The sequence below is a fragment of the Suricata suricatta genome, chromosome 4, assembly GCF_006229205.1.
Source record: "Suricata suricatta isolate VVHF042 chromosome 4, meerkat_22Aug2017_6uvM2_HiC, whole genome shotgun sequence".
In the NCBI taxonomy this organism is placed as follows: Eukaryota; Metazoa; Chordata; class Mammalia; order Carnivora; family Herpestidae; genus Suricata; species Suricata suricatta.
Genome location: NC_043703.1, coordinates 67,229,461 through 67,246,019, shown reverse-complemented (window position 1 = coordinate 67,246,019; position 16,559 = coordinate 67,229,461). Strand labels below are relative to the sequence as shown.

At 34.0% G+C, this 16,559-nt stretch overlaps 1 protein-coding gene across 9 annotated transcripts in view; it reads left to right on the top strand.

Annotated features, from left to right (window-relative positions):
* PDS5B (PDS5 cohesin associated factor B) overlaps nt 1-16,559 on the top strand; it is a 184,282-nt gene that overhangs the window by 126,719 nt on the left and 41,004 nt on the right. For all 9 annotated transcript variants that reach the window (XM_029936869.1, XM_029936868.1, XM_029936870.1 and 6 more), the window contains 2 exons: nt 5,966-6,089; nt 8,621-8,779. In XM_029936869.1, coding sequence (XP_029792729.1) covers nt 5,966-6,089; nt 8,621-8,779 — 283 coding nt within the window. The remainder of the gene's footprint in view (nt 1-5,965; nt 6,090-8,620; nt 8,780-16,559) is intronic.

The following is a 16,559-nucleotide window of genomic DNA, read 5'->3' as shown; positions in this document are numbered from 1 at the left end:
GGGGAGAGTGAGGGACACAAATCATGAGAGACTATTGAATACTGAAAATGAACCGTGGATTGAAGGGGAGGGGTAGAGAGGGAAGAGGGTGATGGTCATGGTGGGGGGCACTTGTGAGGAGAAGCACTGGGTGTTATATGGAAACCAATTTGACAATAAACTATTCAATAAAAAAAACTCTTAAAAATAAACATAATACCTTTCTCACAAACATAGGTAACTAATTGCTTAATGTTAATAATATCCAATTAATTTTCTCAAGAATATATTTTTAACAGTTTTTTAAAAATCAAGACCCATAGTGTTATTTGTAGATACATTTATTAAAATGCCTTGTTTCTTCCTTTGTATTTGATAGAGAAACCAGGTTTCTCTTACAGAGTTTCACATAGACTGATTTTTACTAATTGTGTGCCTTTGCCATATTTTAATGGGTTCTTTATATTTTCTATTAGGTTATACTTAAATCCAGAGGCCTGATTGGATTCCAGTCAACTTTTTTGTTGTTAGAGGACCACTTTATAGATGGTGGTATGCTCCTCTATCAGGAGGCACATGATACCGGGTTATTTCTCTTTTTGTGATGTTAGCAGTTGATGCTGCTTAGTAATCAGATCTGATATTCTGTCATTCCTTATTTATTTATTAGTTTCATAAAGAGAATCTTCTCATCTATTTTCTGGTTCTCCAGTATTACATCTGTTCATGAAAGGCAGGTTAAATGCTTTGTTTTTTATGTTATTGAACAGTGTTCAAAATAATGATTTCACTAGCATCCTTCAAGTGTGATAATTAACTGTTGTCTTTTTAAAATAACCATTATAAGCTTATGAATTTACACATATTTGTCAATTGCAGTGATCACTTTCAGTGATGCTCATATTGCCCCATCTATACCCAGGAGCCTACTTAAATTGACCTTTGAGTCCCTTTGAAGAGTTCCACTAATCTCTGTAATTTCTTAGCAATGTGATCTGACAAGATGTTCCAGGCCCATCTTGTACATGTCCTGTCCCAAACCTGAAATCAGTCATTTCTCTAAGGAGCCCTGCTTCCTTTTAATGGAGATGTAATTAAGAAAATCATAATGTGAGTCTTGTGAGTACTAATGGCTAATGTGTGGGTCATTTTTCTAAAATGATTTAGTGGACATAGCAAAAAAAGAAAAAGGTTTTTTTGGAAGATAAAATGCATTATGTGTTTATATTGATTATTCTAGTATGTATTCTAGCGCTACAGAATTTTTACAGAATCTTTTTCAGTTTTACATTTGTATCACTTTCTCCCCATGCTTAGATAACATACAAAGTGGTAAAATCATGGTATTACAGATTAACTCATTTGAATTATCCCATAATAAATACCTAACAGTCTCAGAAAAAGCAGTAGCACTACCAGTGTTATTCCTAAAAACAGTGTTTGTTTGCTTGTTTAGGCAGTTTTCATTTGTCTTTAAGGTGTATACCACAGTAGGGATTTACAGCCAAATTTCCATATTTCATAGTTATTTGGAATGATTCTTTTTTGTGTAATTATGCCACCAGATGGATATATACTTTTGTTCATTTATTTTTTAAAGATTGCTCTTTTAAAATTACATTAAATTAAAAAAATATTTTTTAATTTTAAGTAGGCTCCATGTCTCACATAGGACTTGAACTCACAACCCTGAGTTGTATGCTTTACTGAGTAAGGTGCCCCTAAAATTTAATTTTATTTTTAAGTTATATGAAATATTCACTGGTTTTAAAGACAATTCTGAAAAGCAAAATATATTCCAAGAAGTCTAGCTTCTGTTTCTGATCTGTCTACCTATTCTTTTTTACCTTTAGATAAACTTTAAAAAAACAAATAGCCCTCTATGCATGTGTATCTAGGTGTGTTTCAGTATGCATGTGTATTCATATACCCCCTTTGACAGACAAATGATAAAGTACACTCACTGCATATACTTTTCTCCATCTTGCTTTTTTCTTTTGATACATACTGGTAGTGATTCCAAATTTAAGTATTTAATTTGTGCTTTTTATTAGAGTAAATGCATATATAATTTTGCTAGATTTTGCTACATTTCCCTCCATGGTGGCTATAACATTTTGCATTCTCACCAGCTGTATACGAATGTACCTGATTCCCCACAACCTTTGTACATCTCTTTCGTTATGATTACATGTCTCTTTGTCTCTGGTCATCTTCCTTGTTCTACCATTATTGTCTGAGAGTAGTATAGCCACTTCTTTCTACTTTTTTTTTATATGAGTGTTTGCGAGGGATGGCGTTTTCCTTTTTTTTTTTTTTTGTTTAACTTTAAATCTTTCTGGGACTTGATAAATAAAATGAGTTTCTTGTAAATATCCTATAGGTTAGTCTTTGTTTTGTTATGTTTTTGTTGGTTGGTTTTGTTTTTAGTTGTTCTAATCTAGTATGACAAACTATCTTTTGATTGAGATATTTAGACCATTTACAATTAATGTAATTGTTGATATAATTAGGTTTAAGCTACCATCTTTGTTTTTGTTTCATCTTTTCTCTGTTCCCCTTTCCCTCTACTTCTTCCCTCCTTGGGATTAACTGAGTATTTTTTTTAATTTTCTTAAGTATTTAAATTCTAGTTAGTTAACATACAGTGAAATACTAGTTTCTGACGTACAGTATACTGCTTCAACACTTCCATGCAACAGTGCTCATCACAAGTGCTCTCCTTAATCCCTATCACCTATCTTACCCATCCCACCCCCTCACCCCCGCATAACCATCAGTTTGTTCTCTATATTTAGGATCTGTTTCTTGTTTCTTGGTTGGTCACTCTTTTCTTCCTTTGCTCGCTTGTTTTGTTTTATTATCTTCATTACTGGAAATATCTACATTTAAATAAACTGATATCATTTAATGTATACTATAAAAGCTTTGCTACAATATATCTACATGCCTTGCCCGTCTAAGTTTTTGTTGGCATAATTTGTTTCTATATATGTTATAAATTCTATAGTGTGTTGATATTTTTCCTCTAAACAGTTTGATAAGTCTTGGATTAACAGTGATAGATTTATTTGTACACACAGATTTACCATTTCTATCTCTTCATATTTTAGATATCTCTATTTTCATCTGGTATAATTTTTCTTCTTGAATAACTTTAATATTTCTTATCGTATAGTTCTGCTTGTAATTCATTATCTGTGCTTTTTTTTCCTGATAAAATCTTTATTTTGCCTTCATTCTTGAAAGGTATTTTTTCTCATGGAATTCTAGCTTGACAGTTTAGTTTCTTTTAGTACCTAAAAGATGACACTACATTATTTTCTGGATTGCATAGTTTTTGATGAAAAGTGTTCCTCTGTATGTACTGTTTTTACATGCATAATGTATATATATTTTTCAGAATGTTTTTACCAAATTGATAATGGTATGCTTTGGAATGATTTGCTTTATGTTTCTTCTCCTTACAGCTTATGAGATTTTGGGAACTGTGGGTCTTTTTTCCCATCAGATCTGGAAAAATTGTGGCAACTATTTCTTCAAATATTTTTTTTTTCCTGTTCACCCTCTTCACCTCTTTGTTTTCTAAGACTCCAGTTGTATATATTTTTGACTATTCGATATTGTCTTACAGGTCACTAATGCTCTGGGTTTTTTTCCCCCCTATTCTTTTTTCCCTCTGGTTTTATTTTGCATAGTTGCTATTGCTATGTCTTCAAATTCACTGATGTTTTCTTCTGTAATATATAATCTACTTTTGATCCTATTGGTATATTTTTTCATTGCAGGTTTCTTAGTTTTCATATTTAGTAGTTGCATTTGGGTCTTTGTATATTTCATTTCTGTCCTCATGTCCTGTTTTCTTCTTTGCTGTATAGAATATATTGATAACAGCTGCATATGTTTTTGCTAATTTTGTTACCTGTGCCATTTCTGGGACTATTTCTATTGATGAATTTTGTCCTGGTTATGTATTACAAGGTCGTTCTACTGTGGCTGGTGGAGACCTGAATTACTAGCAGCCCCATGTGGGTCAAGACATTTTTTGGCTTACTGTTTTCCAGAGTTTTTTTCCTGGTCTCTGGTAGTTTTTTTTTTTTTTTTCTTTTTTTCTTCCTGCATGGCACTGATCATTATTCAGTCAAAGACTTGGGACACCCCTCTGTAGATCTCCAGAATTCAAACTCTCTTGCTGTCTTTGTTGCTCCCTCCTTTGTGGAACTTTGCCTTAGAAATTATAGCTGCTTCATCTCCCATCTCGGTCTCCCTCAAATCCATGCGACCACCAGATTCTTACTGGGTTACTTCTCCTTACATGGCAGTCTGGAGCCTTGCAAGCAGTAAGCAGGGGTAGATGTAGGATTCTTGTCATTTATTTTCCATCTTTTAGGGATTACAGTCATATGCTGCCTGTTGTCCTTTGTCTAAAACCTTTAACATGTTTATCAGTTTTCTGCTTGTTTGAGGTAGGAGAGAATCCCATTTCAGATATGCCCTCATCATGTGAAGTTTTAATTTATATGTTGTTTTAATTTATATATTGTTTGTAAATGAGTGAAAGTAAATATCTTTTCTCACATCGCTATTTGTCACACATAAATATCTACTTTATTTTATTATTTTATTTTATTTTAACATTTATTTATTTTTGAGAGAGAGCGAGCAAGAGAGCACGTGTGAGTCGGGGAGGGACCAAGAGAGGGAGACACAGAATCTGAAGCAGACTGCAGGCTCTGAGCTGTCAGCACAGAGCCCAATGTGGGGCTCAAACTCATGAACTGACAGATCATGATCTGACTCAAAGTCAGATGCTTAACAGACTGAGTCACCCAGGTGCCCCTTCTACTTTTGAAAAGCTTTCTATATTATATCCAGCCCATTTGTCCATATTGCTGGTCATTTCATTCTATATTTGTGAAAGATCTTTACATTAGGGATATTAACCCTTTGTAAAATGAAATGTAGAATTTCCCCTCAATCACTTGTCTTTTTATTATATTTTGTTGTTGGTGTTTTTTGTGATACTCTATTACTATGATGAATTATTGTATCTCTGAATTCTTAGTGCTTGGGCATTGGGTTGGTATTGAGCAAGGAAGTGGATTCAGAAATTGCTTTCACCATGAGATGTTTGAATAAATAGTTGAGCTAAGAGATCCTGCTTTATTCATTATTCATTCTAAGTTTTTGTGTAGTGTAATGATATGATACCTGAATGTTCTTCCAGGTAGCTAGCTACATGATTCACTCTTTACTTCCCTCCAAACTCTGCTCAAAGGTGACTTTATCTGCAAGGTTTTCTGTAACCACCCTCTTTCAAATTAGAATACTCACACACCTCTTTCCACTCCCAATCCTGTCTTCTTCATTTTCCTTTTTTTCCTCCACAGCACTTATCACAACTTGATGTAACACATATTTTGCTAATTTATGTATTATTGTGTGTCTTGTCCAAAATATTCTGGTAGCATGAAGGCAAGCATTTGAGGAGTTTTAATAGAAGTGCCCAGCATGTAGTAAACAGTTTGTGTAGGTTTTATAATCTGATTTCCCTTTATGTAGGTTGTCCTGGTATAAAGTGAAAGATGAATCAGAAGAGGAAAGAGACTTGAAAAACAGTTTAGGTCCTGTTTTAGTGCTTTTATATAAAAGGTAGCAACAACTTAGCTGGAGTGATAGCTTTGAGAACAAAAGAGAAAAGACTAATGGGAATGACATTAAGAAGAAATGAATGGGTCATCATCCATGTTTCTATTTAGAATTGTTAAGTAAAAAGTAGAAAAGAAACTCTTATATTTGTACTATATTTTTAATGTAGATGTTTATAAAACAAAATTAGAGATAGTGGAAAATGAGTTCAGGTAGATTATTTTTGTTCTTACAAAACATTACTTAAAAATACACACAATAAAGTATCTAGTGGAATCTTGCTGATTTTTCTGGTTTATTGTTTTTCTTTAATTTTATTTTTTGCTTTTTTTTTTAGAGCTTTGCTTCCTGTTTTACATCACAAATCTAAAAAAGGACCCCCCCGTCAAGCCAAATACGCCATTCATTGTATCCATGCGATATTTTCTAGTAAAGAGACCCAGTTTGCACAGATATTTGAGGTAAAGAGAAAAAAAAAGTTTTTTGTTTCATATATTACAGTTAAAAAAATACATAATAATGATTTTGTAGAATGTTTACATTTTGAGACGCATCATTTTATAGTATGTTTTCAGGATTTGAATCAGTATAATCAATATTGATGAGTGGTTAAAATATGAAAATATCTGATTAATCAGATGTTTAGTACTAACTTAAATTCAGAAATCAAACAATTGTATCATAATTTTTGATATTGCACATTTAATATTAGGAAACTTTTTCATTAATAAGTATATGTAAAATCATACTTATTGATAATTAGTAAGGAATATTCTGTCAGTTTACAGGTTTGAAAATTAGAGTTCTGTTTATGAGATACTGCTGAAGTTTGTGGAGTTTTGTCAGTTCTAATTGGTAATATAAAGTACATGCAGATTTATACTTACATAATCACTGACCTAATTTCATGCAGATTAAATTGTTTTTTAAATATATTTTTTTTTCTGCCCTTTAAATTACTGTTACCCTTTCTAAGCATTGTGTTTTATTTTAGTCTATATAATCTGGGACTGTCTTTAGTATTCTTATTATATATTTAGCATTTTTACATAGTACAGGAACCTTGAGTGAAATTAAAGCAGTTTGGAAAGTATGCTGAATCTGCTTCACCATAAAAGCTTTGACTTGTCTCGTTTTAGAAACATTAATGTAACCTTTTCATATCTTCATGTATTATGCTAAAGACCTGAACCAGGAAAAAAGTAGTTGTTTTTATCAAACATCATGTTGTATATAGCAAATAATCTGTTTTTAATTTTGTGTCTTTTGGGGTAGAGGCATTTTTCTGTAGTCTGTTTTTATATATGAGAATGACTTTAATGAATTCATGTTGATTTAGAAAGCTTTTGGTTTTCTTGATTAGTCTCTCTTCTTTTCAGTGGTGATAAGGAGCAGGATAATGTTGATAATAACTTGAATTTGTTATGTACTTTTATTTTCATTTTGTTATTATATATCTGATATTTATTTATTTATTTCTCTGATATTTTATTTTATCTTTGCCATAACCTAACCTATAATCCTTTTGCTGTAATGTACAGTTTGGCTACCTTCTGAGAAAAGGTTTCATAGATGTATCTGGCCTTTATGAGATTACTCTTAATCCAGGGTCTATTAGTTTTGCTTTTTTTAGAAATGATTTTATTACCTTATTTTGTAAAATCACACCCATTATTGAAAAAAACCTATATGAATCAGATTTTCATTTATAATATAAAGAAGCTGGCATTTAGGTATACAATGGAAGTGTTCAGGGAAGTCATCAAGAATAGCAAAAAGTAAACTTATTTAAGTATATTTTTGACTAAGTAAAGCCTCACTGTACCCTAATATGTTGGGGAAGAACAATTTAATATTGTTTTTCAAGCCTAGAATTCTTATGTTCAGCATGGGAAGACAGCAGCAACTCTTTACTAAAAGTATCACTGAAAATTTTAATAATTTACTTGTTTCCAAATCAAAAGATATAAAACAAACCCAAGCAGTAAATAGTAAAATAATGTTTCCTCCTCTACCTCAACCCTGTATCCCAGCCACCCATTTTCCATTCCCAGAGGCAACTGTTACCAGTTTCAATACACTTTTCTTGAGAGTATTTATTCATATAATATACAACACACACAAAAATCACACACACTGCTTATGCCAGTGATAGTTTACTATAGTCACTCTTGTGACTTCTCTATTTTAAAAATTTAACAAAACATTTTAGGTATTATCTATATGAGGAGTCTCATTCTTTTGTCATGGCAAAATATGTATTAATGTTTGGGTTTTCTATCAGAATGATAAAAGTAATTATTTTAGTTATGATACTTAATATTTGATGCTACCAAAATCCACAAAAATGCATGTGACTCTATATAATAAAAGTTTATTTCTTGCTCCTGAAAAAAAATGCCCAGCTGGGTGTTTGGATTGCATTCTAATCAACAGCTTAGGCACACAGACTTTTTTGACAAGTGGCTTCCTTCTCTTAAGTCTAACTGGATCCTTAAGCCTGTCAGTGAGTAAAGAGAATATGGAGAAGATACACTCCACATACTTGCTTCAGTGCAGGCCTGGCATACCTCACTTTTACACCAAGTGTGCTAATAACCAGAGATATTTACATATTCTCATCTGACTGCAGAGAAAGCTGCATGTATAGCCATCTAGGAAGTAGAACAGCAGTGGATGTTGGTGAACCCTAGCAGTCTCTAACGTATTCATATATGTGATCATAAAATGTATAATACATAATATGATTCTCCCATGCTGAAATTTTTTTTTTACCTATTTCTAAAATATGGCTTGGACACAACTGAAAATACTAAAATGTGAGCCTTTTAGATATAAATAACCTATAGTTTAAATATAAGCTTGAGGGTATTACTTAAATCATGTATATGCATTGAAGCTTTTGTGATTTTTTTGATTTGAACATAAAATATGTGAATAGTTTATTTACATATTTATAGAGTTGAATAGATTTTCCTTTCTGCATTTTCAGCCTCTGCATAAGAGCCTAGATCCAAGCAACCTGGAACATCTCATAACACCATTGGTTACTATTGGACATATCGCTCTCCTTGCACCTGATCAGTTTGCTGCTCCTTTGAAGTCCTTGGTAGCTACTTTCATTGTGAAAGATCTTCTCATGAATGATCGGGTAATTTATATTTTTTAGACCTTCTTCACTGTGTTATCTTCTAAAATTTTATGCAACAGAGAGAGAAGTGAAATGACGTAAATAATACTCTGCCTTCTTTGAGGTTTCCTTATCTTTTTAACATGCTGTTATCTCCAGTGGAACTGGAGACCTTGAAACATGTCTTTAGTTGAGTATATGCATGTAACCTGCAGTACATTCCTTGGTAAATACAAAATATCATTTGATTTTCTTTCAACTTTATAGTGGGTTAATTTTTATAATGATCTATTTTTAAAAATGTGAAGACTTACAAGCTAGTGCACATTATGGTTGTCATGACAATAGTTGTTGCTTTCCCTCCATATTGTAGAGAATTAAGAGCACTAGGAGAAATTATTAGGAAAGAATAAGTGACTTTTGTCTATTTTCAGATTGTGATTATTTGGGGCAGGGCAGGTTTGAGTCTGGGTCAGTTGACTCCTTATAGTCACATGGAGTTTTATGCATGTGCAGACACCTAAGTAACCATCAGTTTTGTGGCTGCTTTGTGCTCTCTGTACTAGGTTCTTTGGAGAATTTAAAGAAGTATAAAGTTTTTTTCTCATAAAATATGGTTATAATTCTTATAGTGCATAGCTATATTGTTTACATGTTTCATATCCATCATTATTCTTCTATTAATATAGTTTAATACACTATTAATACTTGTAAACTGATTTATTTTGGAAAAATAGTTTGGGGGGAAAATAGTTAAGATCTCTAATGATTCGTGGCTGTTTAGCTTTAGTTGACTAGAGCCCTGTAATTTGGAGATCAAAGGCCTATGTTAATTACCATTGTCCCTGCCTATGTTCTGCAGTTGTGTCTCTCACTTTTCCTCCCCTAAGTATAATATTTCATATGTTCTTTAGGTTATGTATGCTAATCGTGTGTTTCAAGTTTGATATCCTTACTGTGTTTTGTTTTCTTTAATGCAAAATTTTGTTGAGATAAAACATACCAGAGAAGTGCACACTTTTAAGAGAGTGGTTCATTGAGTTTTCACAGAGTTAGCATTTTTTGGCCAGTGACAGTCCAGGCAAAGAAATAGAAATTTACCAGACCCCCATCGCCCTTGTGTCTTTTTCTTATTATTAGCCACTCTCTTCTCCCTGAAGATGACCATTATCTTGAGTTCTAACACCAAGGATTAGTTTTACCTATTTTTGAAAAATGGAATTTTGTAGAGTAAATATTTTATGTCTGACTTCCTTAACTCAGCATTTACATTTGTGAGATGAATCCATCCATTGTGCATAGCAATGGTTTGTTCATTTTTGTTGCTATATAGTATTTCATTGTTTGTATATGCCATGTTATCTGTTTTGTTGCTAGACATCTATGTTACTTCCAGTGTTAAGTGCATACGGCTATTACAAATACTGTTTTACATGTCATTTTGTGCACTTATGTATGAATTTCTCTTGTAGTTGCTGTATCTTAGAGTATAAGTATGTATAAGTTGTTTTAGTAGATTTTGCCAAATTATTTTTCTTTCTTTTTTTTGCCAAATTGTCTTTCAAAGGGATTATACCAGTTAAAATCCTTATATATGCTGAGTGAGGGTTCTAGTTTTACCATTTCCTTGACTATACAGGATATGACAGTCTTCAACATTTTAGCCATTATATGAATGTGTGATGAATGGTATGTCCTAGGCACATTTTCATATATGTATTCACATTTTGGCTCTCTTCTTTCAGAAAGTGTCTGCTCAAGCACCTTCCACATTTTTCTACTAAATTGTCAGTCTTTCTTTTATTCATTCAGAAGATTTCCTTATGTATCCTGTTGGCAATATGTTTAGCAAATCTCTTTTCCCACTTTCTAACTTGCCCTTTCACTCTCTTGGTGTTTTTTTTTTGACGAACGGAAAGTTCTTTTAACAGATTTCATTTTATTATTTTCTTTTTAGTACTACCTTGTCTTTTCTGTGTACTCCATAGTTGTGAGCATATTCCCTGTATTATTTTCTAGAACTATGGTAATAGGCAAGCTTCTAGCCACATGTAGCTATTTAAACTTAGGTTTAGACTAAATATAATTGTAGATCTTGTCACACATTTCAAGTGCTCACTAGCCACATATTGCTAGTGTTGAACAGCCCAGAACATTTCTACCATCTCAGAGTTCTGTGAGACAGTGTTGCTCTAGAAGCTTTACTTATTTCACTTACACATTACGCTCTGAAATCTACTTGGGATTGATTTTTGTATATGATTAATATCAAGATTCATTTTTTCTTTCCATCTGACTCAGCTCCATTTATTGAAAAGACTTCCTTCCTTGCTGCATTTTTTGGAAAAAGTTGAGATGAAATGCACATAATGTAAAATTAGCCATTTTAAAGTACACAATTCAGTCAGATTTTAGTACATTCACAATTTTGTGTCACTGCCACCTCTTTCTCATTCCAGATCATTTTCATTAAGCAGTCACACCTCATTTCCCCAGCCCTGGGCAACCACCAGTCTCCTGTCTGTCTTAATAGATTTAACTGTTCTGAGTATTTCCTATAAATGGAGTTCTACAATATGTGACCTACTGTGTTTTTCTTCTGTCACTTAGCATAATGTTTTTGATGTTCATTCACACTGTAGCATACATCAGTACTTCATTCCATTTTATGGCTGAATAATATTCTGTTGTATGTATTTATCACAGTTTGTTTATCCATGTATTCATTGATGGACATTTGGGTTTTTCCCACCTTTTGAATATTGTGAAAAGTGCTGCTATGAATTTTGTGGCTGGGTATTTGTTTGAGTACTTGTGTTTAGTTCTTTAGGTATATGCCTTTGCTAGATTATAGGGTAATTCTGTATTTAACTTGTTTATTTATTTTAGAGAGTGCTCAAGAGGGGGAGAAGGGAAAGGGGGGGAGAGAGAGAGAGAGAGAGAGGGAGAGAGAATGAATGAATGAATGAGAATCTTTGGCAGACCCATGCTCAGTGCAGAGCCCGACATGGGGCTCAATCTCACAACCCTGGGATCATGACCTGAGCTGAAATCAAAGAGTTGGGCGCTCAACTGACTGAGCCACCTGGGTGCTCCCGTGTTTAGTTTTCTGAGACACTGACAAACTATTTTCCACAGAGGCTACACCATTTTACCTTTTCGCCAGCAGTGTATGAAGTTCCAATTTCTCCACGTGCTTGCCAACTTACTATTTTCTGTTATGATTATAGCCATCCTAGCAGGTGTGAAGTGGTATCTCATTGTGGTTTTGATTTGCATTCTCTGATATTGAGCATCTTTTGATGTACTTACTAGCTATTTGTGTATCTTTTGGAGCAAAGGCTATACATGTCCTGTTCTGTCTTTTTTTAGGGCCGTCTTTTTGTTGAGCTGTAATAGTTCTTTATACTTTCTAGATACAATTCTCTTGTCGGATACATGTTTTGCATATATCTTCTCCCATTCTGTAGGTTGTCTTTTAAATTGTCCTTTAGTTTTTTAATTGAGGTATAATAGACATGTAACATATTATGTTATGTTACATATTCAGTATGTTATATATTGTGAAACAGTCACCACAAAAACCTAGTTAATATCCATCCCTCACAGTTAACAATTTTTTTTGTCCTGTGAGAACTTTTAAGATCTACTCTCTTGGCAACTTATCAAATATACACTGAATAGTATTACTAACTGTAGTTACCAGGCTGTCCATTCCATTCCATTCGATGACTTATTTATCACTGTAAGTTTGTGCCTTTGACTCCATTCAGCCATTTTGCCCACCTGCCACTTCCTTTGGCAACTAACAGTCTATTCCATGTATCTTTGATAATTGTGAGTCTGATGAGTACAAGGTTATATCTCATTGTGGTTTTGATTTGCATTTTGTTGATGATTAGTGATAATGAGCATCTTCTCATGTGCCAGCTGTGTGTCTTCTGTGGAGAAATTGTCTATTTAAGCCCTCTGCCTGTTATTTAATTGGATTGTGTTTTTGATACTAACTTGTGTAAGTTCTTTATATATTTTGGATATTAGCTCCTTATCTGATGTATGATTTGCAAATAGCTTCTCCCATTCGATAGGTTGCCTTTTCTTTTCGTTGACAATTTCTTTTGCCTTGCAAAAGACTTTTAGTTTGGTATAGTCCCATTTGTTTATTTTAATGTTTATTGCCCTTGCCTGGGGAGACTCCTGAAAAAAACTACTGCTGAGACAAATGTCAAAGAGCTTACTGCCTGTGTTTTCTAAGAGTTTTATGATTTCAGGTCTTTTATTCAAATCTTTTTCCCTTCTGAATTTGTTTTTATATGTGGTATAAGCATGTAGCTGTCCAGGTTTCCCAACACACTTTATTGAAGAGACTGTCCTTTCCCTGTTGTATATTCTTGCCTCCTGTGTCATAGATTAATTGACTATACACACACACACACACACACACACACACACACACGGATTTACATCTGGGGTTTCTGTCTATTAATCTCTTTGTCTGTTTTCATGACAGTACCATGCTGTTTTGATTACTGTAGCTTTGTAGTATCGTGTGAAATCAGGGAGCATGATGCTTCCAGTTTTGTTGTTCTTTCTCGAGATTGCTTTGACAACTTTTGATATCTAGTAGCTTAAGTCCTCCAGATGTCTTTAATGACAATGGCTGCTGTTGCTGCTGCTACTACTACTGCTTCATTATTGTCATCATTAGCTTTTTCAAGATTGTTTGGGTTATTGTTAGCCTTTTGCATTTCTATCTAAATTTTAGAATCCGCTTATCAGTTCTCCCTATACTACTTCACCCGGACTGGCTGGAATTTTGATAGGTGTTGTTTTGAGGTACAAATTTTAGTCCTCATCAATTGTAATGCCACTTTCATTCTGTGAACATGTTATTATCATCCTGAGCTTTCTGTTTCATGAAGATGGTGCATGTCATAGTCTTCAATTTACCTGGATATGTTTTCTTAAATTTTTGTGTAGATGCCTTATCTTTTTCTTTAATTTTTTTTTTAACATTTATTTATTATTAAGAGACAGAGAGACAGAGCATGAGCACATAAGGGGCAGAGAGAGAGGGAGACACAGAATCTGAAGCAAGCTCCAGGCTCTGAGCTGTCAGCACAGAGCCCGATACGGGGCTCGAACCCACAAACCGTGAGATCATGACCTGAGCCGAAGTCGGATGCTTAACTGACTGAGCCCCCAGGTGCCCAGCCTTATCTTTCTTAAGAATGTTCCTAGGCATGTTGTTTGATGCTATTGTAGATAATATAATTTTTAATATTTCTGCTAACTGTATATTGTTGGGATATAGATATAAAGCTACTTCTTTTTTATATTGACTTTTATCCTAGGATCGTGTTAAAGGCAGTTTTGTTTGTTTTTTTTTTTAAAGAGAGAGGCAGCATGAGCAGGGGAGGGTCAGAGAGAGAGGGAGACACAGAATCCGCAGCAGGCTCCAGGCTCTGAGCTAGCTGTCAGCACAGAGCCTGACGCGGGGCTTGAACCCACAAACCGTGAGATCATGACCTGAGCCGAAGCCCGACGCCCAACCATCTGAGCCACCCAGGTGCCCCAAGGCAGTTTTTAATTCTACTAGTTAATATTTGCATTTGCGGGGTTTTCTCTTTTCATAGTCATTTCATTTGTTCATCAAGACAGCTTTATTGTTTTCTTTTTCATTCTTCATGCTCTTTATTTCTTTTTCTTCCTCATGCCTTGGCCAGGACCTTTAAAACAATAGAAGTGGGGATAGTGTACATTTTTATTTTTATCTTCTTCTCAGTCTTAGAGAGCAAGATGAACTATTAGAAACAGTAGAGAGGACTTGAAAACTTCATCTAAATGGCGTATTTAGGACACTGCACTGAACCTAGTCCTGGCATACATTCTTTCAGCTTCTTTTATTTAGAATAGTCTGTTTATATATAATGTAAATAGTGATTTGGGTTAATTTGTCATCTAATTTTTGTCCTCATTTCTATCATTTCCATATTCATTTTACTCTTTCCTTTTTTTTTTTTTTAACATTTATTTATTTTTGAGAGAGACAGAGTGTGAGCGGGGGAGGGGCAGAGGGAGACACAGAATTTGAAGGAGGCTCCAGGCTCTGAGCTGTCAGCCCAGAGCCCAACGTGGGGCTCAAACCCACGAACCGAACCATGAGATCATGACCTGAGCTGAAGTCAGATGCTTAACCGACTGAACCACCCACACGCTCTTCCTTGTTTTTGATTAAATATGTTTATTCCATTTTCCCCTTTAGTGACGTATTTTTTACATTTTCCTCTTCTTTTGGTGTTGACCTAAAGATTGCAACATTCTTCCTTGACTCACTAAAGACCAGTTATAATGAGTCTGTTTTAAGCTTCAGGACCGTCGGTTCAGTATTCTTAGGAACTTTAGCATACTTTCATTCCCTTTATTTCCTGATGCTTTTTGTGCTCTTATACACACAGAATCATTACTGTTGTGATTTTATACAGTTAATATTTATTTAGATATACCAACATATTTTTCTTGTTTTTCATTCCTTTTTATCTGTGTGATGATTTTCTTCCTACTTAGAGAATTAAAGTAGTTATTTCTTTTAGTATGGATTACTAAGAATTCAGGCTCGTGGTTTTGTCTGGAAATGTCTTTACTTTGCCTTCATTTTTTAAAGGATATTTTCTTCAGGTTTAGAATTCTACACGAGTATGTTTTCTGTCCTTAGTAATTTGAAAATAATTATTCTGTCGTCTTCCATTTTCTTACTTTTTCTCTGGAAATCAGCTGACAGTCTTTCTTTTTGCTTTGAGTGCTTTTAATTTTTTAAATTTTGCACTGGCTTCCAGTTTCACTATGGTGTGTGTGGGTGTGTTTTTCTTTATCTTTCTTGGGGCTTGTAACTCTTCGTGAATGTTTAGCTTTGATGTCTTGCATACGTTCTGAAAAATTTTTTTCTTTTTTGAAAAATTTTCTTTCATATTCTCTTTCCTCTCTTCTTGTAGTTCTAATTATACATCCTAAACATACAGTTTATTTTACGGTGATACAGTGTTATGACACCTTCATGTACTTTTTTCCCTTTGATGCTTCAGTTTTGTTTTCTTCTGACCTGCTCTTCAGATTTGTTTAATCTCATGTTAAGCCCATGCATTGAATTCTTAATTGTATTTATTTTATATTTCAATTTTATAATTTATTTGTAGTTTAAATTTAAAAAATTTTTTAATGTTTATTTTGGAGAAACAGAGAGACAGAGTACAAGTGGGGGAGGGGCAGAGAGAGACAGAGACACAGATCCAAAGCAGACTCCAGACTCAGCTGTCAGCACAGTGCCTGATATGGGGCTCGAACTCACAAGCCATCACATTCATGACCTGAGCTGAAGTTGGACAACTAACTGACTAAGCCACCTAGGCAACCCCCTGTAGTGTTTAGTATAGCTTTTAGTTCCCTGCCAGAATTCTCTATCTTGCCATTTAATTATTGAACTTCTTTAATTATGTTAATGTTGACTTCAGCCTTAATTTCTACATCACCTGTGGCTCTTTTTGTCTTACCTGTTTTTTCTTTCCCTCTTTTTGGTTAAATCTAGTCCACACACATGTATTTTTTTTTTTTAATTTTTATTTTGAGAGGTGGGGGAGGACATAGATAAAGAGGGACAGAGGATCCAAAGCAGGCTCTGTGCTGATAGCAAAGAACTTGATGGAAGGCTCAAACTCCCAAACATTGAGATTGTGACCTGAGCTGAAGTTGGACGCTCAGCCTACTGAGCCACCTGGGTGCCCTTTACACATTATTTTTGATTGAG